The sequence below is a fragment of the Salvelinus namaycush genome, chromosome 3 (assembly GCF_016432855.1).
Source record: "Salvelinus namaycush isolate Seneca chromosome 3, SaNama_1.0, whole genome shotgun sequence".
NCBI classification, from domain to species: domain Eukaryota; kingdom Metazoa; phylum Chordata; class Actinopteri; order Salmoniformes; family Salmonidae; genus Salvelinus; species Salvelinus namaycush.
The window spans coordinates 18,981,736-19,008,103 of NC_052309.1; the positions used below are offsets into that span (position 1 = coordinate 18,981,736).

At 42.2% G+C, this 26,368-nt stretch overlaps 3 protein-coding genes and 1 pseudogene across 3 annotated transcripts; all 4 read right to left on the reverse strand.

Moving 5' to 3' along the window:
* Nucleotides 1-1,788: 1,788 nt before the first annotated feature.
* Nucleotides 1,789-4,263, reverse strand: LOC120043266 (protocadherin gamma-C5-like). Its single transcript, XM_038987898.1, has one exon. The coding sequence runs from the start codon at nt 4,261-4,263 to the stop codon at nt 1,789-1,791; it is 2,475 nt and encodes an 824-aa protein (XP_038843826.1).
* Nucleotides 4,264-9,713: 5,450 nt separating this feature from the next.
* Nucleotides 9,714-12,519, reverse strand: LOC120043278 (protocadherin gamma-A1-like). Its single transcript, XM_038987904.1, has 2 exons — nt 10,117-12,519; nt 9,714-9,728 (listed from the first exon to the last, which is right to left on the reverse strand). The coding sequence occupies exons 1-2, from the start codon at nt 12,517-12,519 to the stop codon at nt 9,714-9,716; spliced, it is 2,418 nt and encodes an 805-aa protein (XP_038843832.1).
* A 171-nt stretch (nt 12,520-12,690) lies between these two features.
* LOC120043289 (protein dachsous-like) lies at nt 12,691-20,633 on the reverse strand. Its single transcript, XM_038987913.1, is given in 5 exon segments — nt 12,691-12,711; nt 13,191-15,301; nt 15,304-15,520; nt 18,185-19,511; nt 19,513-20,633. Coding segments are annotated over 5 exon segments (4,797 nt in total).
* Nucleotides 20,634-21,818: 1,185 nt separating this feature from the next.
* LOC120043294 lies at nt 21,819-23,412 on the reverse strand (annotated as a pseudogene).
* Nucleotides 23,413-26,368: the final 2,956 nt, after the last annotated feature.

The following is a 26,368-nucleotide window of genomic DNA, read 5'->3' on the forward strand; positions in this document are numbered from 1 at the left end:
GTTGTTTGCACTTAATATATTTGAGTTTGTAATTGTAACGTTCGACGTTGGGAGAAAGTGAGGAGGACCAAGGTGCAGCGTGGTAAGTATTCATTATCTCTTTTAATGAAAACGAATACTCGAACAAAAACAACAAGACACGGGAACGAAACGAAACAGTCCTGAACGGTGAAAATACAAACACAGAACAGAAAATAATCACCCATGAAACACAGGTGGAAAAAGGCTACCTAAGTATGATTCTCAGTCAGAGACAACTAACGACACCTGCCTCTGATTGAGAACCATACCAGGCCAAACGCAAAACACAACATAGCAAAACGAACATAGACAACCCACCCAACTCACGCCCTGACCATACTAAAACAAAGACATAACAAAAAAACTAAGGTCAGAACGTGACAGTTACTGTGCTGTGAGCTGGGAGAGGGAGTAGATCTCTTTGTACAAAGCTGCATGGTATTGGTGCTCAGCGCTCCAATAGATTATGACTGGGACCAGTGCTGCATTAAAGCAGCAGTACAGGCCCAGGCTAAGGTAAATGACAACAACCATGTACTATGCTCCACAATCAGAAATAAAAACTGTTTTAGGCTACATAACACTCTAATTAAAAAATAATGAAAACCACATTACTCTGGACATTGAAATTGAAGTACAATGCAGCAATATATTTTCTGTAAGAGCTACTGTTTCTTAAACAAAACATTTAGGCTGCGTTCGTAAATTCGCTCTGGCTATCTACTCCAATTTCTGAGCACTCTCGTCTGAGTGTGCCAGATTGCAGAATAACTGATGAATTTACGAACGCTCAACACCCATTGAATATGGCCGGTGTCAGTAAACGTCGGTAAAAAGCGTAATTCAATTGTTGCCAGCAGCACAGTTACAGTCACAAACGCTTTTGGTAAAAATGAAAACAGCATAAAATAATAAGCACCTAGCAAGCTAGCCAACGTTAGTCAGTTAGCTTGGGTGCTTGACTGCCGTTGTGAGGTCAGAACGCTCGGATCAACCCTACTCCTCGGTTAGAGCGTCTAGTGTGTGTGCTCTGGACGCTCCGAGAGGGAAACGCTCTAAATTTATGAACTGACAAGCTGACAACGCTCTGAATTTACGAACGCCCAGAGCGCACTCTGGCACTCCAGATTGAATTTGCTAACACACCCTTAAAGTAACAATGGGTCCCCAATATTTTGTGACGTGTCCTGTTAATGCAATAATTACGTTTTTTTTCCGATCAAACCCATAGAAAAGCAATTCATCTTTAGAAAAAAAAAAATACTTGTGTACCCCGACCTTATTGGAAATTAACAATTTGATTCAATGCAATTCCCCCTCCTGCAAATCAAAAACGTACTTATCTGTTTAGCTTTTTGGTTTCTGGATATACCAATTCTACTCTTGGGCATTTAAAAAAAAAATCAGTGCACTTGCTTTCACCTTAAAATGTAATGTTGTAATGTAATAGGCCTACCCTGAACCCAAGTTAGATATTTGTCTATTAAAAACAGTAGGCATAACCACGCCCAGCGAGTCAGAATTGTAGCGTGATTGCAGAACCTTGGACAGCGCGTTCAGGCTGGCTATGCAACATGTGGTCTCATAAAGTTAAGAAGTTTGTAAAAACAACCACAAAACAAAGAAAGTTATTATCAACATATGAAAACTTATTCAACTAAAGCATACAATATTTGCTCAAGTGTAGTCATTGACATATGAATAATATATTAGAACGGTGGGATAAACCACAAAAAAAATGACAAAAAGAATTGGAACACTAGACAATTATATAACCCTAATATAAGCAGGAATTGTGCTCACCTGTTGGCTCTCGAAAGTCCACGCACTGTCAGGTAAAGATGCATCAAGCACGTTTATCATTTCCTTAAAGTCAGTAGTGCTGCTGGGTTTAACGAGGGTGAAATCACTGAACTCTGACATTGGAGAGAGACACGACCTGAACGACTGGCTCTGAGACAACAGGTCCCCTCCCAAGACCTCCACATACTTAATAGGGCCGTCAGTGTTGAGCTGGATCTGCAGGTTTCTGTTGGGATTCTTGTATCCGTCAGAGTCAGCTCGTCTGATACAGCAACTCGAGCTGCTCCTACTGTTTCTAACGCACTTCACCACTAAGATGAGAAAAGTTAACAAAGACAAGACGGACACTGAGGCCAGAGAGATGATCAAATAAAAGGTGATTTTACTGTTTCTCCTGCTGGGTTCTGCAGTTTTCTGGCGGTAGTCCGATATGGGTTCGCGTAGCCCGTCCTCTAACAGTATATTGACTGTGACTGTGGTGGACTGGGCCTGCTCCCCATTGTCCTTTATCTCTATAAGCAGCCTCTGAGAGGAGTCATCCTGCTCTGAAACAGCACGTTTTGTCCTCACCTCACCTGTGTAAAGACTAACACTGAACAGAGACGAGTCTGTGGCCTCTGCCAGCCAATAGGAAATCCAGGCGTTATGGCCCGAGTCTGCGTCCACTGCCGATATCTTAGTGGCGAGGTGGCCTGCTTTAGCGGACCGGGTCATCTTCTGATGGGAGACAGAGGCCATGACAGCGGAGGGGTAAATAACAGCCGGGGCATTGTCGTTCTGGTCCAGGATAAAAACATGAACCGTGACGTTGCTGCTCAGAGACGGAGAGCCGTGGTCCTTTGCCTGCACCTGAATCTGAAACACTTTCAGTTTCTCATAGTCAAACGAGTGCATGCTGTAGATGCTGCCGTTATCTGAGTTTATGTAAATATAGGAGGAGACAGACACGTCTTGTACTTTAGAGTCTAATATAGAATAGGAAATCTTGGCATTTTCACCCATGTCTGTATCAGAGGCGGACACAGAGCGCAGGATAGATCCCGGGGTGCCATTTTCTTTAACATAAACAGTATACGAGGGCTGGGAAAACACTGGAGGGTTATCATTTACATCTAAGATTTCCACAGTCACGGTTTTTTTTGTAGATAAAGGTGGGTACCCTGAATCAACTGCGGTTATGACAACATCATACTCCGGGAACGTCTCTCGGTCTAATGGGCCGTTGGTCACCAGTGCGTAATGGTTGGAGACGGAGGGCTTCAGGGTGAACGGTGAGCCCGGTGTCATGTTTAACTTTACTTTGCCATTCTCACCACCATCTAAGTCTTTAGCGCTAATCAATGCAATAACCACTCCAGGGGATGAATTCTCCGGTATTGGACTGGTGAGTGAGGTTATAATAATTTCAGGGGCATTATCATTAACATCAGCAATCTTTACCTTTATACTGCATTGTCCCTCCATTTGTGGATTGCCTTTATCTTTTGCCATTATGTCGAATTTATGCAAATGTATTTGTTCATAATCAAGCTGCCCTTTGATAGTTACATCTCCAGTATTTGAATCAACATCAAGTAATGACATTATTGTATCGGGGGTTTGGTCTGCAAAGAAATACTCGATCACTCCATTTAGTCCTTCGTCAGAATCAGTTGCTTTGACGTTTAGAACCGTGGTGCCAACTGGTTTATTCTCAGCGACAGATACTTCATAAAATGGTATTTTAAATTGGGGTGCGTTATCGTTAATATCTAACACTATGACCGTGATTTCAGAGGTGCCAGATTGTGCAGGATTCCCTCCGTCTACAGCGGTGAGCACGAGCTTATGAACTGCCTTCTTCTCTCTGTCTAATGAAGTCTTTAGCACAAGCTCTGGTATTTTTGTGCCATCTTGGGTCTTCACATTTAACAAGAAATTATCATTATCACTGACGCTATAGGACCGTAAGGAGTTTGAGGCTACGTCAGGGTCATGTGCGCTTTCCATTGTGAACTTCGCACCTGCAGTGATAGACTCAGCTATTTTCAAAACCCTGTCATTTGTAAGGAAACTCGGAGAATGATCATTTATATCCTGTATGTCGATTTCAATGCGATGCAGCTGTAAGGGATGTTCAACTATAACCTCCAATGGAAACAGACATGGGACGCTCTCTCCACATAACTCCTCTCTGTCTATCCTCTCATTGACAACCAGTTCACCCTTTTCCAAATCCACACTGAAATACTGCTTACCAGCATCAGAGGCTATCCTTAGTTTACGGTCATAAAGCTCAGATATTCCCAAACCAAAGTCCTTAGCTATATTCCCAACAACAGAGCCCACGTTCAATTCCTCAGGTATGGTGTATCGAATCTGTGCCTCTATTGTATTCCACAGGAGAACATATTGATAAATCCAGAACACTTGCCACCTCAAAAGGCCACGAATACTCATTGTCCTTTGTTCCATTGAGTCAGTCTCCTGTTCGCAGGAAATACCATCACACAATATTGGAATAAAAATTCTTCAACGTAAACATTTCCACGAATTTCAAACAGAACGTGTTTTGTTTCCAGTCAGTGCATGAGTAGCTCCCAAATCGGAGCATTGTAGGCTAAGGGATGAGATGCTGAGGCTGAGGGGAGGGAGTAGATCCCTTTGTATGGCTCGACACGGTATTGGTGGAAAGAACACTCTGCTACAGACCAATCACTGATTCACTTGATCTTAAAGGCACACTATGTTTACACTGGAGAAGAACGCTTAAACCACAGAAACAGATGAGCAGCACAATGTTTTCACTCACAATAAAATATGTTACTTTGATTCACAAGTAATAAAGGTGCTACTTTACTAAACAGATGTGGTAATTCTATACATTCTCAATGAATTAATAAATAATGAATGCAAATATAGGCCTATATTTTGTTTATTATTATTAATAGTATTATTATTAATATTATTATTATAGCAGAGCTGTATCCTTTTAAGCCCTCCGTTTACTGTACTCTTTCTGCCGTCGTGTGACAATGAGAGTGAAGCACAGCCTAGTGGTGTTCTCATAGCGCGTCATAAGGAGCAGGAAGCCATCTCATCCCCTCACACACGTCTAATCCCAGTAGCCTGCTCAATCTGAACGGGAGGGGGAGTAACGGGCTGGGAATGAAAGGATCGTGAGAGGAAAGTGAAAAGGAGGATAGATGTTTCACGCACACATACACGCACACATGCACGCACACGAACACACACACAATTTAGTAGTGTGTATTTACATAGCGGTAGTACATACACTGAGTGTACAAAATATTAAGAAAACATACACTTTCCATGACGTAAACTGACCAGCTGAATCCAGGTGAAACCTATGATCCCTTATTGATGTCACCTGTTAAGGGACTCTGGTGAATACATACAGGCTCAGATTTCTGACTTCCTGTTTTGATTTCAACTCAGGATTTTGCCTGCCAATATGAGTTCTGTTAATCTCACAGACATAATTCAAACAGTTTTAGAAACTTTAGAGTGTTTTCTATCCAATACTAATAATAATATGCAAATATTAGGAACTATGACTGAGGAGCAGGCCGTTTGATATGGGCACCTTTCATCCAAGCTACTCAATACTGCCCCTTCAGCCATAAGAAGTTAAATCCACTTCAATCAGTGTAGATCACAGGTGTCAAACTCATTCCACGGGGGGCCGAGTGTCTGCGGGTTTTCGCTCCTCCCTTGTACTTGATTGATGAATTAACATCACTAATTAGTTAGGAACTCCCCACACCTGGTTGTCTAGGGCTTTATTGATAGGAAAAACCAAAAACCTGCAGACACTAGGCCCTCCGTGGAATGAGTTTGACACCCCTGGTGTAGATGAAGGGGAGGAGACAGGTTAAATAAGGGTTTTTAAGCCTTGAGACAGTTAAGACATGGATTGTGTATGTGCCATTCAGAGGGTGAATAAGCAAAAAAAAGATTGAAGTGCTTTTGAACGGGGTCTGGTAGTAGGTGCCAGGCGCAACGGTTTGAGTGTGTCAAGAAGTGCAGCTCTGCTCTGTTATTCACGCTCAACAGTTTCCCGTATGCATCAAGAATGGTCCACCACCCAAAAGACATCCAGCCAAATTGACACAACTGTGGGAAGCATTGGAGTCAGCATGGTCCAGCATTCCTGTGGAATGGGGGGGTACAACTCAATATTAGGAAGGTGTTCCTAATGTTTTGTACACTCAGTGTATTTCATTATTTTGCTAATTTGCCTATCTAACTGATTGAGGAAGTATTTAGCAAAGATAGTTTAAATCTGTGTCTTTAGGCTATATAGATTTGTCCTATATGTCACGCCCTGACCTTAGTTATCTTTGTTTTCTTTATTATTTTGGTTAGGTCAGGGTGTGACAAGGGTGGTATGTGTGTTTTTGTCTGGTCTAGGGTTTTTGTATGTCTAGGTTGTGTGTGTAGTCTAGGCATACGTAGGTCTATGGTGGCCTGGATTAGTTCCCAATCAGAGGCAGCTGTTTATCGTTGTCTCTGATTGGGGATCCTATTTAGGTTGCCATTTTCCAGTTTGGTTCGTGGGTGATTGTCTATGTTGATGTTGCATGTCTGCACTCGTTATCATTAGCGTCATGTTCGTTTGTTATTTTGTATAGTTTGTAATAGTTTGTTTCAGTGTTCTTTAGTTGTCATTAAATAAGATATATTCACATCACGCTGCGCTTTGGTCTCCTCACTATGACGATCGCGACACTATATGTGTCTTTAGGCTATATAGATTTGTCCTATCTGTGTCTTTAAACTATGTGTCTAACCACCACAATATCAATTCGTCCACACTGATTTTTACCGACAATAGGCTACGACCAGTGGACATAGATGATCTAAATCTCCCTGGAAACTGCGGGACCTCGAATTACAGCGTTAGATGAAAATAACGTTTTAATTATGAATCATGCTCATAAACCATATCACAGTGTCATGTAATATGGGCCAGGCCGACAAAACATAAATATAGTCGTATTTCATCACGATGATCAGTGGCAGAATAGGACCCACTTCTGCAGCACCACATTATTCAACCCATGAAAATAGGTGCGCTGAGGCAGAAAGGAGACCCAAACGCGCTGCACAGACCGAGCGGAGCATTTCAGCACCACGCGGGTGGACAGCGCCACACAGGCGGACAGCACACGCTGGTGCATGCGGCAGACAATAGGCAGCACGAGATTTGCATAAACAATGCGCGCCTGTTTCCTCTCACTGGAATGGAAAACTGCTTGGTAGCATTTCCTGAGGAAGAATACTAAATGAAATGGCACCAAACCGCTATGTTCAAGGAACTGCGTATATATGTCTCCAGTTCATGCCACTATTTGTCACGTGACCAGATACTACTTTATCATTCATGACTGGGGCCTCAATAGCTGAATACATAAACAAGATGTAAAGCCCCTTCTACGGTACATAAAAAGAATGATTGAATGGTCCTTTACCCAAAGGAAGATGTGATTGATACAGGTACCGACACATTCATTACATATATTTTAATTTCTCTCATACACTGCTCATGGGAATGTTCTCTCTTCCTTTCTCAGTAATGAGATAATTCAATGTCAACCAATAATAAGATGTTCAAAATCTGTAGGAATGTATGATGAACAGTGCTTATCTTTCCCTTTACAACTCATACTTGTGTGTTAAACATGATCCTTTTGCAGGTTATATTGGTCTAAGCACGTGCATGTGTGTGTGTGTGTGTGTGTGTGTGTGTGTGTGTGTGTGTGTGTGTGTGTGTGTGTGTGTGTGTGTGTGTGTGTGTGTGTGTGTGTGTGTGTGTGTGTGTGTGTGTGAGAGAGAGAGAGAGGGGGGGGGGGAGAGAGAGATAGAGAGAGACAGAGACAGAGAGAGAGACAGACAGAGAAAGAGAGAGCGAGAGAGAGAGAGAAATAGAGGGGGATACAGAAAGAGAGAGAGAGAGAGAGAGAGAGAGAGAGAGAGAGAGAGAGAGAGAGAGAGAGAGAGAGAGAGAGAGAGAGAGAGAGAGAGAGAGAGAGAGAGAGAGAGAGAGAGAGAGAGAGAGAGAGAGAGGTAGATTAAAGTTTGCTCTTACCTTGTTTGGAGAAACACAGATGGAGCACATGCAGCGACAACATGAAAAAGAGAAATGAATAAAATCAGATTCATTAGGTCAGGACAGTGACTGTACCCACGGCACACAGAGACATACTTACCAAAACAGAAGAAGAGTTCAGACATAGACCCATCTGACACATTATCCACCACAGTCACTTAGTATGACCACTGTGTTGTAGAGCAATGAATGATGCTGAATATTAGCATCAAATATCACACTCTGCATGTGTAGTGTGGGTTCCATGTGTGGAACGACCATAGTATTATACTAGTGTTATCTTCACGTTCCCCTTATGCTTCATGAGTAGGGCCCTGAGGTTTCCTGGTCAGGTCCCTTTGTCAGGGAAAATTCAGGGGCCTATAATCATGAGGTCGTTGCATGAATGCCATTCAGGGAAACACAAGCATGTTTACCATAACCAAAGAAACATGTTTGCTATTACCAAACACAAAATATACTGTATCTTATAATATGTCAGTAATTATGCATGTTATTTGTATTGTTTTACTGTGTTTGGCCCTTACAATAGCTAACAGAACATAGTTAAATATGCAAGGGTGTGGATATCTCTGTAATCCACTAGCGAACAGAGGAGAGTATGTTTTTGTAATAAATATCACAATCTTCACAAACACCTGCACCAGGAACAACACCATCTTCACTGAGGGTAATATACCCGCAGACAAAAAGATAGAGAGTTTCAGACACACATTTTCCCCTCCTGCTGAACTTGCCCTGCTGCCCCAGCAGCTTAGGGCTGGTGAAGACTGAAACATGGCCCATGGCAGGGGTCGCTTCCCAGTGCCTTTCCACCAAACACCCCACAGACATTTAGCTGCACCCCCCCCCCCCCCCCCCCCCCCCCCACAACTACTTAAATAATGGTGCAGTCTTCACCATGACTCAGCCAGTCGTCATGGCAACACATCCCACCTCTCCTCGTGAAAATGAATATGTTATTGTTTCTGTGTTGTAGGGAAAGGGTGGGGTGGACGACTGCAAGCTGTCTGAGAACCACTCACAGAGAAACACATTCAATTCGAAGGATTGCGCCAAAGGGAAAGGCTACAGTGCAAATTAAGTGTTGATGGGCTGTGTACAGTGTAAGTTCATACTTAAAGATGAGCATAGCACACTTTGATTGCATTATAACTCTCTGTTATTACATAAAGCTCAGGAAAATCCAAAGCTATAAGAGTAAAGCCAGAGGTCTACTGTCAAACACAGTCTCTGTAAGGACAGGGTTTACTGTGGACAAGTGTTCTATAAAAATCAGTCGATCAGTCAGTCAGTCAGTCAGTCAGTCAGTCAGTCAGTCAGTCAGTCAGTCAGTCAGTCAGTCAGTCAGTCAGTCAGTCAGTCAGTCAGAAGAGACCTAAGGAAACTGATACAGTGAGTTTATAACATGCTCCTTTAACTACACACCTGCGGGGTAAATGAGAAGGGAAAAGAGTAATCAACTGAGGATCATAGTCACGGTGTTGCAGTGCATTTCACGAAAAAAAATTAACAGAATCATGACATCACAGGCTGCCTGAAGATGAGCCACCTGGCCTCACATAATACCTCTACATTTAACATTTTAAATGTTTAGTTATTTACAGACACTCTTATCCAGAACAACTTACAGGAGCAATTAGGGTTAAGTGCCTTGCTCAAGGGCACAGCGGCAGATTTTTCACCTAGTTGGTTTGGGGATTCGAACCAGCAACCTTTCTGTTACTGGCACAACGCTCTTAACCACTAGGCTACCTGCTGCCCGAATGCGCTTAAGTTACTGATAGGCCAGCTGAGACGAACACAGAAACAGATAACACTCTAGTCAGCACCATGTAGTCCCTTCACTGATATATAGTAGGAGAACCCTTTACACATTATAAAGGTAAATGCCTACGAAGATGCATTGTGCGTATGTTCACCCCTTCATATAGATAGACAGAAATTACACAGATTGGAAGAGGGTCAAAGTATGCTTGCCTGTAGTCCAGCCACCAATACAACATACCACAGTTTGGACCATGCTACTAACATCTTTCAGTTGTAAATGTTAACTTGATCAAAGGCAAGAGAATAGGGTGAATGTATGTAGTTTAGAAACATCACCCGGCTCAATCATTCAGATATGCTGTACACACAGCAAAATCAGAATAGGGAACAGAATGGAGGGGGGGTCTCACCTCTCCATCAACATCAGCATCCTCCTGCTCTCTATTTTCTCTCTGCATTGTCCCCATGCAACTCACATCCACCAGTGTGTTCTGGCTATAAGGCCTCGCAAACTTCACATTACTCATCCTAGAGTCAGTGGTTCCACACACCTCATAGTTGTATACACGCTGTAGGGTTCCCAGGGTTCCGTCTGGGTAAACGGGAGGGTAAAATGGGATAACTGGGAGGTTTGCTGCAGATTTATAGAATAATCGATTCTGTCTCCATCTGTAGATTTTTACTGTGACAATGGCAATGATGGAGAATATGAACAGAACCGAGACCACAGCCAAGGCCAACACCAGATAAAAAGTCAGGTTGTTGTCATATTCCCTATCCACTGTGAAGTCAGTGAATTCTGAGAGCACTTCAGGGAAGCTGTCCGCCACCACCACGTTCACATTGACTGTAGCTGATCGAGAGGGCTGCCCGTTGTCCTCCACTATAACAGTGAGCTTTTGTTTCACAGCATCTTTATCAGTGACCTGGCGTATGGTTCTTATTTCTCCATTCTGTAGGCCTACTTCAAACAGCGCCCTGTCTGTCGCTTTCTGCAGTTTATATGAGAGCCAGGCATTCTGTCCAGAGTCCACATCAACAGCCACCACTTTAGTGACAAGATATCCCACATCTGCTGAACGAGGCACCATTTCAGCCACCAGAGAGCTACTCGTCTGTACTGGGTAGAGAACCTGAGGCACATTGTCGTTCTCATCTTTTATGAATATGTTTATAGTCACATTGCCACTCAATGGGGGTGAGCCTCCATCTTGTGCTTTGACATTGATTTTGAAAGATTTGATTTGCTCATAATCAAAGGGCTTCACCGCGTAAAGCACCCCACTGTTGGAATTTACTGTCAAATATGCGGAGAGTGGAGCCCCGTTTAAACTTCCATCCTCAAGGAAATATGATACCCTAGCATTTGGTCCCCGGTCTGCATCTGTAGCCCTCACAGAAAAGAAAGACCGGGAAGGGACATTGTTTTCAAACACATAGGCATCATAGCTTTCTTGTTGGAATTGGGGTGAATGGTCGTTCACATCCGATATCTTTAAACTGAGCGTTTTTTTACTTGAGAGCGGCGGACTGCCTCCATCTACTGCCGTGATTGTTATATTATACTCTGCTGTCTGCTCTCTGTCCAATACTGATTCTGTCACCAGATTGTAGTAATTTGATAAAGATGATTCCATCTTGAAAGGAAGGTTGTTATGAATGGAACATGTTATCTTTGCATTTTCCGCGGAATCGAGATCCTGGATGTTAATCATGGCTATAATAGTGCCAGGGACTGAGTCCTCGGGTAGGGCACTATAAAATGACATGACGGTTATTTTCGGGATGTTATCGTTAATATCAATAACATCAATAACGATGCCACATGAGTCTGTTAAGCCACCATGATCTTTGGCTTTTACCTTTATTTGGAATTGTTTGTTCTTTTCATAATCTATATCTCCTACTACTCTTACCTCGCCTGAAATCGGGTCGATTGTGAATAGCTCTTGAATACTTTTGGTGGCATGCTCAAAATAATACTCTATAATGACGCTAGATCCCTCGTCTGCATCTGTCGCACTTACTGTGGTAATCAATGTGCCTTTCGCTGCATTTTCTGGAACAAATGCTTTATATGTAGCTTGGCTAAATGCCGGGGCATTATCATTAACATCGAGAACGACGATGTGAATTTGAACTGTTCCAGACCGCTGAGGGTCTCCACCATCGACAGCAGTTAAAGTCAAATAGTGATGCTTTGTCTTTTCTCTGTCCAGAGGTTTTTGAAGTACCATCTCTATGTGTTTACTGTCATCTATGCGACCTTGAATATTAAGGTTAAAATGGTCTGTGGGGTTTAATATGTATTTCTGAAGTGCATTTTCCCCCACGTCTTGGTCTACCGCGCTTTCGATAGAGAAACGCGCACCAGGTACGGCTAACTCGCTGATTTCCAATTCAATGTCTCTCTTCGGAAAGACGGGGCTATTATCGTTGATATCTAGTACTTCAACTGTAACCCGAAACAGTTCCATTGGATTCTCTAATATCACATCGAAACTGAAGCTACATGCGGGCATCTCCGCACATAGCTGTTCCCGGTCCATTCTCTCTTTCACTAACAATTGTCCTTTCTCTCGGTCCAGCCCTACGTACTCACTGTCGCCCGCGCTGAAAATCCGCGCTCTCCCGGCTACAAGCCGTTGCGGCTCCAGTCCCAGATCTTTTGCTATATCTCCAACGAAGGATCCCAAGGTCATCTCCTCTGGGATGGAGTAGCGGACCTGCCCGGCCACAGGGTAAACTGAGAACGCGCAAACCACGAACACGCACAACGGCCACTCCAAGAGTCTGTTCTTTCTCATTGCCATTTCACGACAAAAATCTAAAGCCAAATCACAATATTAAGGCTGAAAATAAATCCTAGAATGTATTTGACAAGAATCCAGTCAATGTGGCGTCCATTAACAGAACAAAGAGCCTTTGGACACCTAATGTACTATCCAGACAAGGGTCCTTATTCTCTCATCTGGAGCTCCAGGTTACTGTGCTTCTGTGCGTTTCTAAACGCATTATTATGGGAGAAACCACAGTGTGATTGTGTTTTATATTACATGCGATCCACAGCGGCACTTAGGGTTCAAACAAAGTATTGCAATACTAGAGAAATTAAGGTTTTGGCACGTAAATGTATCACACTTAAAAATACCGAATAAATGTTGACATAAAACATTTAGATATTTCGTAATGCAAAATTCACCTCCATAGTGTCCTAAAATATTGGATAAGAATGTGTTACAGGAATAGTTTTGAAGAGAAATAAGACAAAGATGCAGTGGAGTGCATACAAAGACATGCGTAATGACAACGCTTGTGCTCACACGAACGCAGAGAGATGAAGAGAGAAAGAGCAATTGAGCGAAAAGAGAGCATTGGACCGAAAGAGAGGGAGACGATGGTGAAAGAGATGCATCAATACACAACAAAGCCTATAAAACAACCCTGATCAGGAGTAAATATGAATTTCAATATGCCCTCTCACCTCTCCATCGATATCAGCATCCGTCTGATCTCTCATTTCACTCTGCATTGTCCCCATGCGACTCACGTCCACCAGTGTGTTCTGGCTATAAGGCCTCGCAAACTTCACATTACTCATCCTAGAGTCAGTGGTTCCCCACACCTCATAGTTGTATACACGCTGTAGGGTTCCCAGGGTCCCGTCTGGGAAAACGGGAGGGTAATATGGGATAACGGGGAGGTTTGCTGCAGATTTATAGAATAATTTTTTCTGTTTCCACCGGTAGATCTTCACAGAAATTATACCAATAATTGAAAAAATAAAAAGCAGTGAAACCACAACAAGTGCCAAAATTAAATAAAAAGTCAGGTTATCATTGTATTCCTTGTCGTGCGTAAAGTCAGGGTATTCTGAGAGCACTTCAGGGAAGCTGTCCGCCACTGCCACGTTCACATTGACTGTAGCTGATCGAGAGGGCTGCCCGTTATCCGCCACTACAACAGTGAGTTTTTGTTTCACAGCATCTTTATCAGTGACCTGGCGTATGGTTCTTATTTCTCCATTCTGTAGGCCTACTTCAAACAGCGCCCTGTCTGTCGCTTTCTGCAGTTTATATGAGAGCCAGGCATTCTGTCCAGAGTCCACATCAACAGCCACCACTTTAGTGACAAGATAGCCCACATCTGCTGAACGAGGCACCATTTCAGCCACCAGAGAGCTAATAGTCTGTACTGGGTAGAGAACCTGAGGAGCGTTGTCGTTCTCGTCTTTGATAAAAACAGTTAAAGTCACATTGGTGCTCAGGGGCGGTGAGCCTCCATCTTGTGCTTTGACATGAACTCTAAACTCTTTAATTCGTTCATAATCAAAGGACCGTACAGCATACAACACTCCTGTCTCAGAATAAACAGAAATGTACGATGACACAGGGGCTCCAACTATCTGCGTCTCCTCCAAAAGGTAAGATATCCGTGCATTGTGATTCCAATCAGAGTCAGCGGCGCTCACTGTACATATAGATATCACCGGAGAGTTCTTTTCCATGATGAATGTGGAGTATTCACTCTGATCAAACACAGGGGCGTTGTCATTAACATCAGAAATCTTAAGAACAACTGTTTTGTTACTTGAGAGGGGTGGGAAGCCAGAATCGGTCGCTTTTATTGTGATATTATATTCAGAAATCGTTTCTCGGTCGAAAGCAGAATCGGTCACCAAGGTGTAGTAATTAGTAAGAGAAGACATGATCTTAAACTGACGTTTTTGATTGATGTTACATGTCACCTGACCGTTCGATTCTGAGTCTATGTCCTTGACATTGATAACTGCTATTGTCGTACCGACCGGTGCGTCTTCAGTCACAGGATTTGAGAAAGACATAACATTTATCACAGGTGCATTATCATTAACATCAAGTACTTCAACTATAACCTTACTAGAATCTGCTAGACCACCTTGGTCTTTGGCCTCGACGCCAATGTCATACTTTTTCGTTTTTTCGTGATCTAGCTGCCCAACAACATATATAGTTCCAGTGTTCTCATCCACACTAAACACATCGGCCACTTTACCGTTCATGTTGGAAAATGAATATGTTATCAGTCCATTCGATCCGCTATCTGAGTCACTGGCATTAACGGTAGTGATGTATGTGCCTATGGACGCATTTTCCATAACAGTTGCTCTATAGACTGACTGGTTAAACACAGGCGCATTATCATTAGCATCTAAAATAGTAACCTCAATATTTACAGACCCAGATCTCTGTGGATTTCCACCATCGACTGCAGTTAAGGTAAGAGAGATACGGGGCTCTTGCTCTCTGTCCAACGGCTTCTGAAGCACCATCTCTGCATATTTCAGCCCGGCAGGTCGAGTATGTTGTTTCAGGATGAAGTTATCATTAGGAGTTAATATGTAATTCTGAAGAGCGTTTATTCCAACATCAGGGTCCTCGGCGCTCCCCAAAACAAAGCGCGCTCCCGGTGCAGCAGACTCACTGATTCCCAATTTGATCTCTTGTTTTTTAAATATCGGTGAGTGATCATTGACATCCAAAATTTCCACAGTGACACTGTGAAGTTCAATCGGGTTCTCTAAGATTATTTCGAAAGTAAAGCTACATGGAGTAAATCACCACAGAGCTGCTCTCGGTCAATCCTCTCGCTGACGACCAATACCCCGTTATCTGTCTTCAGCTCTGTGTACTGAATGCTGTCTCCGGTGACGATACGAGCCCTGCCTGCTCTCAGTCGTCCCACATTTAACCCTAAATCCTGCGCAATATTCCTAACAAAATATCCTTTCTTCAATTCCTCGGGAATAGAATAGCGAATTTGACCACAAACGGTCTGGATTAAGCACGCAAAGAAACACAACCGTAGTTGCCAATGCAGACAGCAAAACAGTTGCCATCTCATGATGTTAAATATGATAAATCCTCCCTCCATTATTAACAATAGAGGTTTATCTCAATATAAATCCGGAAGGACACTTTCTCGTAGCAGCAAAACACAAAATCATGGAAGAATTCTCAAAATTCCAGTCGGACTGCAGTTAAAACCTGTATTTATTAGACGTGAAGAGATATGTGAATCTCTCTCTCTCCGCCTTCTGTTATACATCACAGTTATATGGGAGTGACCTCTATACGTTAGATAATTACTTTTTTCTACTGACCAACAGCGGCACTCAGAGCCCAAAGACTGAATAAATGAGAAATGGGAACATAAGCTGTAAAAAAGACTCCATTAAAATATTCACTCAAACGTGCACATTATTATATTATATTGACTACCACACGGTGGAATTTACACACAAAACGTAAACAGTGCATGTGTGTTAATTACTGTGTGGTAAAATAGAACAACATCCTGATAAAACACAGCAAAATACCAGCCGTATAGTGAACGTGGTAGAGCAAGTCCCTGTCGCTTTCCAAGGTGCTGGAATTGTGGATGAAGTCTACTGAAGGCAAGGCAGCAGCCACTCAGGCCTAGTACAATTATACAACGTGTAGGCTTCAAAATATTGTAGCCTACAGTATACCATTACATAAACGCCATATCAATATAATACGCAGATGGATATGATCATTAGGATATATACTGAGTAGACTATCACCAGCCCCACGTTGGCTAAAAGTGAACAAAACAAACATACCAGTGAAAACTAATAGCTACACGAGATGAGGTGTAGGATAACCATGAAGTATGAGAGACACAAAATAATTTATAAAATTAACTAACTTCCAATGGGAAATCTGGCTCATCCAGGAAGTTTTATTCAGGCAGTGTGTGCTGCAAAGTCTCTGAGGAGTAGGACCCCAATAATAAAATGTTCTGACTAAAAGGTCGGGCGAATTTAGGGTCACTTCTCCTCGAGTCAGTCATCATGCACACCTCATAGTTGGACACGTGTTGCAGAGCCCCTGTCCCTCCGGCGTCTGCGTAACTGGGTGGATAATATGGAATAACTGGGAGATTGGAATGGACTCTACTTGATTGGCTCCACCTGAATTGACTGTCTCCACCTGAATCCAATGAAAGATTTTTATCGTGTCCTATGCTGCTCTCTCGACTCTCTCTTTCTTTGTCCTCTTTCTCTCTAACTGTATACAGAGGGGAGGTATCATTGCGATGTATTGTTTTGGTTCTTATTTCCCTCCCGTGATCAACAGCGGCCCTTGCAGTACAAATCCAAGAAAGACACCCATGAAACACCAAGTATAACATTTTAGTTCCGTGTGTCCAATAGAGCAACATAGCGCAATGATCTACAAAATAATGATGACAACCATGCTAAATCCCTGATGATGAGACAGAGGTACAAAATCAACATTGAAACGTATATCATGAATGTAATGTAAATGTATGAAGCTACGAAGCTATTTCTATAACGTTATCGGCATAATTTACTGTGCTGAGAAGGATCAAGTTTTGTGGAATATTTTTTTTAAATAAATACAAATGAATGGCTTTTGGCCTCAAATGATGCGTTCCACAACGCAGTAAATAAAACCTACAAAAATAAACTGCAGCTGTCTGCTTCGTGGCGGAACAGCCTAGTATGACTGGGGCAATGTCCACTAAGCGTGGTGCTGAAACGCCTTAAACGTTAAGACACTGCTACTATCATGTAAACTCAGCAAAAAAAGACACTCACTGTCAACTGCGTTTATTTTCAGCAAACGTAACATGTGTAAATATGTACATTTACATAACAAGATTCAACAACTGAGACATAAACTGAACAAGTTCCACAGACATGTGACTAACAGAAATTGAATCATGTGTCCCTGAATAAAGGGGGGGGGGGGGGTCAAAATCAAAAGTAACAGTCAATATCTGGTGTGGCCACCAGCTGCATTAAGTACTGCAGTGCATCTCCTCCTTATGCACTGCACCAGACTTGCCAGGCACGTTCACGCAGATGAGCAGGGACCCTGGGCATCTTTCTTTTGGTGTTTTTCAGAGTCAGTAGAAAGGCCTCTTTACTGTCATAAGTTGTCATAACTGTGACCTTATTTGCCTACCGTCTGTAAGCTGTTAGTGTCTTGACGACCGTTCCACAGGTGCAAGTTCATTAATTGTTTATGGTTCATTCAACAAGCATGGGAAACAGTGATTAAACCCTTTACAATGAAGATCTGTGAAGTTATTTGGATTTTTACGAATTATCTTTGGAAACTGGGTCCTGAAAAGGGGACATTTCTATTTTTCTGAGTATAGTAGGCCCATTCTTCTTCACGAAACAGCACCCTGTAAGTGCTTTCTTTTTTCAAGACTAACTAGGTCTACTTAATAAACTACATTATGAAACAAATACATCATTTGATTGGCCTGACGAATGTGCTGACAATACACATACCCCCCCCCCCCCTACCTCCAACCCCATCAGGACCCCACAAAGGATTTACAGAATGTACTGATAAGAAATGCATCCAAACATATTGCAAGCTCAGCAGTTTACTTTCACTAAACATCGCATGTAATATTTCTGTACAGCCGTCTCACCTGCTCAGGAGAATCCGGGTCATCCAGAAAGCTTTTCTCATTCTGAGAACGTTGCAAGGTCGCATTGTCTCTGGTCATAGTAGAGCTCGGGTCCATTATTAAAACGTTCTGACTAAAAGGTCTGGCGAATTTACAGTCATTCTTCTTCGAGTCAGTCGTCATGCACACCTCATAGTTGTACACGTGTTGCAGAGTGCCTGTCCCTCCAGCGTCTGCGTAACGGGGTGGATAACATGGAATAACTGGGAGATTGGAGTGGTGGAAGTTGCGAAATTGTCTCCATCTGTAAATCTTAACTGATATTATAACCACTACACACGAGATGAAGAGAAAAGACATGACAGCCAATGCCAAAATTAAATAAAAAGTAAAGTGATCGTGGTATTCTTTGTCATGCGTAAAGTCACTGAATTCTGAGATCACTTCAGGGAAGCTGTCCGCCACCGCCACGTTCACATTGACAGTAGCTGATCGAGAGGGCTGCCCGTTGTCCGCCGCTACAACAGTGAGCTTTTGTTTCACAGCATCTTTATCAGTGACCTGGCGTATGGTTCTTATTTCTCCATTCTGTAGGCCTACTTCAAACAGCGCCCTGTCTGACGCTTTCTGCAGTTTATATGAGAGCCAGGCATTCTGTCCAGAGTCCACATCAACAGCCACCACTTTAGTGACAAGATATCCCACATCTGCTGAACGAGGCACCATTTCAGCCACCAGAGAGCTACTCGTCTGTACTGGGAAGAGAACCTGGGGCGCGTTATCGTTCTGGTCTTGGATAGAAATATGTACAGTAACAGTTTCACTGAAGGGCGGGGACCCTCCGTCTCGCGCGGTTATATTAAAATGAAACTGTTTAAGTTGCTCATAATCAAATGAGCGCACCGCGTGAATAACCCCATTCTCTGAATTTACCGAGACCAGTGAAGAGACATGTACCCCATTTATCTCACTGTCCTCCAGGTAGTAGGACAAGCGCGCATTTTGACCAGAGTCAGCATCACTCGCTCTGATAGTGAATATGGAGACCCCCGGCGAATTGTTCTCCTGTACAAATGCCTCATAGACACAGTGGTCAAAGGCCGGTGGGTTGTCATTGACATCTGTCACTTTCACTGTCACTGTTTTATTACTGAAGAGAATCGGTGTCCCGTCGTCTGATACATTTATGGTGACGTTGTATTCTGAAATCGATTTTCGGTCGAGGATGCCATCTAAGCTATAATAGTCGGTCATTGACGACTCAATTTTGAATGGCATATCTGGGTTTATAGAACAGTGCACCACGCCGTTCTTTCCAGCATCTGCATCCTCTACATTTATCACGGCTAGTTCCAGGAGGGGAATTCTCTGCTATGGTATTGGAAAAAGACATCAGTTGTATTGTTGGAAAATTATCATTCTCATCAAAAATTTCAATAACAACTTTACATGTATTGGTAAGACCACCATGGTCTCTTGCTTTTACATTTAATTGGTAGTTTTTCTCCTTTTCATAATCTAACTGGGCTGACACTGTTATCTCCCCCGTTTCCGCATTCATCTGAAATAGACCATTCGCTTCTCTGCTTACATGGGCAATAGAATAGGACACTTTCCCGTACGACCCACTATCAGCATCAGCAGCGCTTACAGTTGTTATAAAGGTTCCTATTGGGGAATTTTCTTTGATATCTGCTTTATAAACAGACTGGCTGCAAACGGGGGCATTATCATTGGCATCTATTACAATTACATGGATATGAAGAGTGCCAGATTTTTGAGGATCACCCCCATCGTTTGCTATAAGCAACAGCGTAAATTCCTCCTGTCTCTCTCTATCTAACGGATTTTGCAAAATCATCTCGACATATTTCCCGCCGTCAGTTAGGCTATGTAACTCTAGAGTGAAATGATTTACTGGTTTCAGGGTATAGCTTTGGATGCTATTAACGCCAACGTCCCGGTCCTCTGCACTGTCTAACGAGAAGCGAGCTCCAGACACGGCAGATTCGCTAATTTCCAGGTTAACACTATCTCTCTGAAAGGAAGGGGCATTGTCGTTTATATCCCGGACCTCGACTGTTATTCGATACAATTGGATGGGATTTTCGATTATAACCTCAAAACTAAAGCTGCAAGGCGTAGTCTGCTTGCAGAGCTCCTCTCTGTCTATTCTCTCTTTAACAACTAGAGTGCATTTGTCTCTGTTGAGATCAACATACTGACAACTCCCCTTTGTTACAATGCGAGCTTTACCAGTAACAAGCCGAATGACCTCCAAACCCAAGTCCTTCGCAATATTACCGACAAAAGATCCCTCGCTCATTTCCTCTGGGATAGAATACCGTGCTTGTCCAGTCACATTATCTACCCAGTTCACGCAACAAACGATGCACAGTACTTGCCATCTGTAACCAAAGCATTTCTTCCGTAGGCTGAGTGGAACATCGAACAAACGACAAATATCCATTGTGTGTCTATATAAATTGTAAAGTTGTAATCCAAATGACAACATTAGGAATTCCAAAAGATAATATCTGGAGATATTGTCAATGCCTGCATTTATCCTTCTCGGCTGCAAATGAAGTCGAGTATATCTAGCGGTGTATCTCTGAAGGAGTATAGCAATACTGAGGTAGGGATCACTGCTCAATCACCCTTGAGCCAATATAATATTGTCTTGTTAACCAACAGCGGCGCTCACAGTTAGAAAAGGGTAATAAATGCACCAAATGAATACTGTATATGCCTCTACATAGCTGATCACTCCTCTTTAGACACGAACACCCATAGGACTCTGATTTTGATCCAGCCCACGAATGCACCAATGACGCATTTCTATTTTACACGGATGCACCAATGACGCATTTCTATTTTACACGGATGCACCAATGACGCATTTCTATTTTACACGGATGCACCAATGACGCATTTCTATTTTACACGGATGCACCAATGACGCATTTCTATTTTACACGGATGCACCAATTATGCATTTCTATTTTACATGGATGCATGGCACACGTACAACAAAAAGTACAACCTCAACAGAAAAGACTTACATGTCTTTTGCCAACAAATAAAGGTGTGCTATGTGACAGTCTGAATAGAACCGCTATACGGATTGCAATACACCCACTTCGACAAGAATAACGATTTTCTACAACACCTTTCTGAAAACCCAAACATTGTGGATAAAAGCAAACCATGTGGGTTTAATTCAGGATGAAGACAGATAAACAAGATGATAAAGAAAGCACCTAAACTGATGGAACATCTAAATAACTTATACCCGACCTGGGTTCTACTGCGTGTATTTTAAATATGTCTTATTATGTTCTGTTTGTTTGACCTTTATTTTATTTTTTCCGAATCAACTACTTATATTTTAAGTATTTTAAAGTATTGTAAAATAGCCTAGCTACTTGTTTTCAAATACATTTAAATACCTCTAGGACCAAACCGTAAACAACTGACGTAATATGTCAGCGTCTCACCTCCTCAGGATAATCCGGGTCATCCAGAAAGCTTTTATCATTCTGAGAGCGATGCAAGGTCGCATGGCCTCTGGTCATAGTAGAGCTCGGGTCCATTATTAAAACGTTCTGACTAAAAGGTCTGGCGAATTTACAGTCACTTTTCCTCGAGTCAGTCGTCATGCACACCTCATAGTTGTACACGTGTTGCGCTGACCTCCAGCGTCAGCGTAACGGGGTGGATAACATGGAATAACTGGGAGATTGGAGTGGTGGAAGTTGCGAAATTGTCTCCATCTGTAGATCTTAACCGATATTATAACCACTACACACGAGATGAAGAGAAAAGACACGACAGCCAAGGCCAAAACAAGATAAAAAGTCAAGTTATCGTTGTAATCCTTGTCGTGCATAAAGTCACTGAATTCTGAGAGCACTTCAGGGAAGCTGTCCGCCACCGCCACGTTCACATTGACTGTAGCTGATCGAGAGGGCTGCCCGTTGTCCTCGATTACAACAGTGAGCTTTTGTTTCACAGCATCTTTATCAGTGACCTGGCGTATGGTTCTTATTTCTCCATTCTGTAAACCCACTTCAAACAGCGCCCTGTCTGACGCTTTTTGCAGTTTATATGAGAGCCAGGCATTCTGTCCAGAGTCCACATCAACAGCCACCACTTTAGTGACAAGATAGCCCACATCTGCTGAACGAGGCACCATTTCAGCCACCAGAGAGCTACTAGCCTGTACTGGGTAGAGAACCTGAGGCGCGTTATCGTTCTGGTCTTGGATAGAAATGTGCAGAGTAACAGTAGCACTGAGGGGAGGGGACCCTCCGTCTCGCGCAGTAATATTACAATGAAACTCTTTTACTTGTTCATAATCAAATGAGCGCACCGCATGAATAACCCCATTCTCTGAATTTACCGAGACCAGTGATGAGACATCTACCCCATTTATATCCCTGTCCTCCAGGTAGTAGGACAAGCGCGCATTTTGACCAGAGTCAGCATCACTCGCTCTGATAGTGAATATGGAGACCCCCGGCGAATTGTTCTCCTGTACAAATGCCTCATAGACACAGCGGTCAAAGGCCGGTGGGTTGTCATTGACATCTGTCACTTTCACTGTCACTGTTTTATTACTGAAGAGAATCGGTGTCCCGTCGTCTGATACATTTATGGTGACGTTGTATTCTGAAATCGATTCTCGGTCGAGGATGCCATCAGTTACTAAGCTATAATAGTCGGTCATTGACGACTCAATTTTGAATGGCATATCTGGGTTTATAGAACAGTGCACCACGCCGTTCTTTCCAGCATCTGCATCCTCTACATTTATCACGGCTAGTTCCAGGAGGGGAATTCTCTGCTATGGTATTGGAAAAAGACATCAGTTGTATTGTTGGAGAATTATCATTCTCGTCAATAATTTCAATAACAACTTTACATATATCGGAAAGACCACCGTGGTCTTTTGCTTTCACATTCAACTGATAACTGTTTTCCTCTTCGTAATCTAATTTGTCTGATACTCTGATCTCTCCTGTTTCCGCATTTATCTGAAACAACTCCTTTGCATCTCTTGAGGTCATGGAATACGACACTTTTCCATATGACCCATTATCAGCATCCGCAGCGTTGACTGTTGTTATCAGTGTGCCTTTTGGGGAGTTTTCTCTCACTACAGCCTTGTAAACAGATTGACTGCAAACTGGAGCGTTATCGTTCGCATCTAGCACTGTGCAACACAGCCTCACATTCAATTCGCGCATATAAGTACAAAATGTATTTCAGCAGATTTCGTGCGTTTTTGTGCATTTTTGGGGTGGTTCAATTCGTTTGAAAATACACGAATTTCTGTGCTACTTAATTCGTGCGAAAAGACACGAATTTAACCAGTAGGCGACACACAAGCCGTTGCAACAACCATGTAGACGCGATAATTTGTATTTCATTTTTGTTCTTCTTAATGGCTAATTCAACGTCATGAATATACAGAAATGTTGTCTTTGTTTAAAACCATGTTTTAAAATGTGTCGTTGTATGCCTATATGTACTGTTTTAGACTTGCTGAACAGAATTTTTGAGAAAAGACGCACATTTACGTGCGACTTAATTCGTGGGAAATATTGTTTTATTAATGCCAATGCTGTTTTCTGTGCTTGATTTCGCTTAATACTTTGGATACTGGTGCACTTGTAATCAGAACGCCTTTTTGTCATGTAGGCAACCATACACGATTTTCTTCATAACCCATTTCATATTTCGTGGAGCCTAAATTACACCATTTTCTTCATAATGCATGTATTACATGTTAAACAGGTTAATGTAAAATAATGAATTATGTTGGCTTACACTTATGGCCTTTCCAAGGCCTTTCCATACCTTAAGGGAACATTTTAGCACTCGCCATATGGTTAGTGAGAAACGCCACATTGCAAATGTACTAGACGTCCGGCGACGTTTCTAAAATTCGCGGACGGCGTCGGGCCGTGCGCGGGGGAGAGGTCTTTCAGGAAGTCATCAAACGAAATCTCTCGGACGTTTGGTTTCCGTTTTATAAAAATAACAATTTTTCCGCAGTCTCGGAAATTCCCACCAGAGGGAAAATAAATCATATTGCAAATGCACAAGCACATTGCAAATTCACGTGGCCTTTTCTCCTAAACTTATTTCGAAGACGAAACTTGGTGAGCGTAGGTTTGGCGTAATGGACAGTTGGCCCCGAACAAGATGGCGTCGAGGCCTCAACGCTTTTTGAGTTATGGCCATTTTTCTGGGATTAAAGGTCAAAAACGCAAAGTAGGGTGCTAATTTGACCGCTTCACGTCAAAGTACATAAGCATACGGTATCAGGAAAAAAAGAACCAGCCATTTATCTATCGTAATTTAAGAGAAATCGTACATTGACAAATTGGTAATGTTCACAAAAAGGAATAAAAAATAAAAAAAAGTTACAGATCCAGTTGCAGTGTGTTCAGACGAACATTTTTTAAGTGGGTCTCGAAGCTCTGCGAGAATTCTGTGATTTTATGTGATTTTATGAAATAACACACACTCATTTAACCCTCTGTAAATAAGTCAGTTCTTAACATAAAGACTTAAAACTCAATATTATATAAGAGCCTACCCCAAGGAGGATATGTGTTCACTTTCAGCTTCCTATGTCAACCGGAAGTACCTTAAAATGGTGCCATAGGGTCAGTTTCGAAGGGTTAAAAAGGTCAGATCTTTTCAAAACTGCACTTGTGTGATTAGGCAACCCTCATGAACTGTAAATCAGTCATTTCTCTCAACAGATGTCAAATAAAAGCTCTCACACACACACACACACAGCAAGGATGGAGTGAAAAAGTACGGTGCTTAACCTCTAACGAGCCTCAACCCCGGATCCGGGATCACCCCCCACCCCCCCCCCACACTGATTAGCATCGCTAGCATAGCGTCACAATTAAATAGTAGCATCTAAATATCATTAAATCACAAGTCCAAGACACCTAATGAAAGATACAGATCTTGTGAATAAAGCCACCATTTCAGATTTTTAAAATGTTTTACAGGGAAGACACAATATGTAAATCTATTAGCTAAACACGTTAGCAAAAATCACCATTTTTCTTTGTCCACCATTTTCTCTCAACACCAGTAGCTATCACCAATTCGGCTAAACTAAGATATTGATAGCCACTAACCAAGAAAAAACCTCATCAGATGACAGTCTGATAACATATTTATGGTATAGGATAGGTTTTGTTAGAAAAATGTGCATATTTCAGGTATAAATCATAGTTTGCCATTGCAGCCAGCATCACAAATCTCACCAAAGCTCCTAGAATTACTATAGACAGCAACGTGTATTACCAATTTACTCATCATAAAACATTTCTTAAAAATACACAGCACATAGCAATGGACAGACACAGATCTTGTGAATTCAGACAACATTTCAGATTTTCTAAGTGTTTTACGGCGAAAACACAATAAATCGTTATATTAGCATACCACATACGCAAACGTTACCCGAGCACTGATTCTAGCCAAAGAGAGCGATATCATATCATCGCCAAAATATATTAATTTTTTCACTAACCTTCTCAGAATCCTTCAGATGACACTCCTGTAACATCATATTACAACATACATATACAGTTTGTTCGAAAATGTGCATATTTAGCCATAAAAAACCGTGGTTATACAATGAAAATAGTAGCAAAACAAGCCTGGAATTGTCGGTCGCCATCTTTGAGTGATCTAGTTTAATCAATAGCTAATCATATACTTGACTAAAAAATACAGGGTTGACAGGAATCGAAAGACAAATTAGTTCTTAATGCAATCGCTGATTTACATTTTTTAAATTATCCTTACTTTTCAATACAGGTTGCGCCAAGCGAAGCTATAGCAAACAAGATGGCGACATAAACGTTTAACATTTATCGACAGAAACACGATTTATCATCATAAATTGTTCTTACTGTGAGCTGTTCTTCCATCAGAATCTTGGGCAAAGAATCCTTTCTTGGGTCTAATCTTCTTTTGGTCGAAAGATGTCCACTTGTCCGTCGAAATGCCCACTAACGTACGACCGGGAGCCCGAAATGTGCCCAGCGCGTCAAAGTGCACAACAAAGCAATGCCTCAAAATCGCACTAAAAGGATATAAATTGCTATACAACGGTTCAAATTAACTACCTTATGATGTTTTTAACTCCTATAACGAGTAGAAACA

Excerpts from the sequence above, each read along its gene's own strand:
- LOC120043266 (XM_038987898.1), bottom strand. The coding sequence starts at position 4,263 with ATGAGTATTCGTGGCCTTTTGAGGTGGCAAGTGTTCTGGATTTATCAA.
- LOC120043278 (XM_038987904.1), bottom strand. The coding sequence starts at position 12,519 with ATGGCAATGAGAAAGAACAGACTCTTGGAGTGGCCGTTGTGCGTGTTC.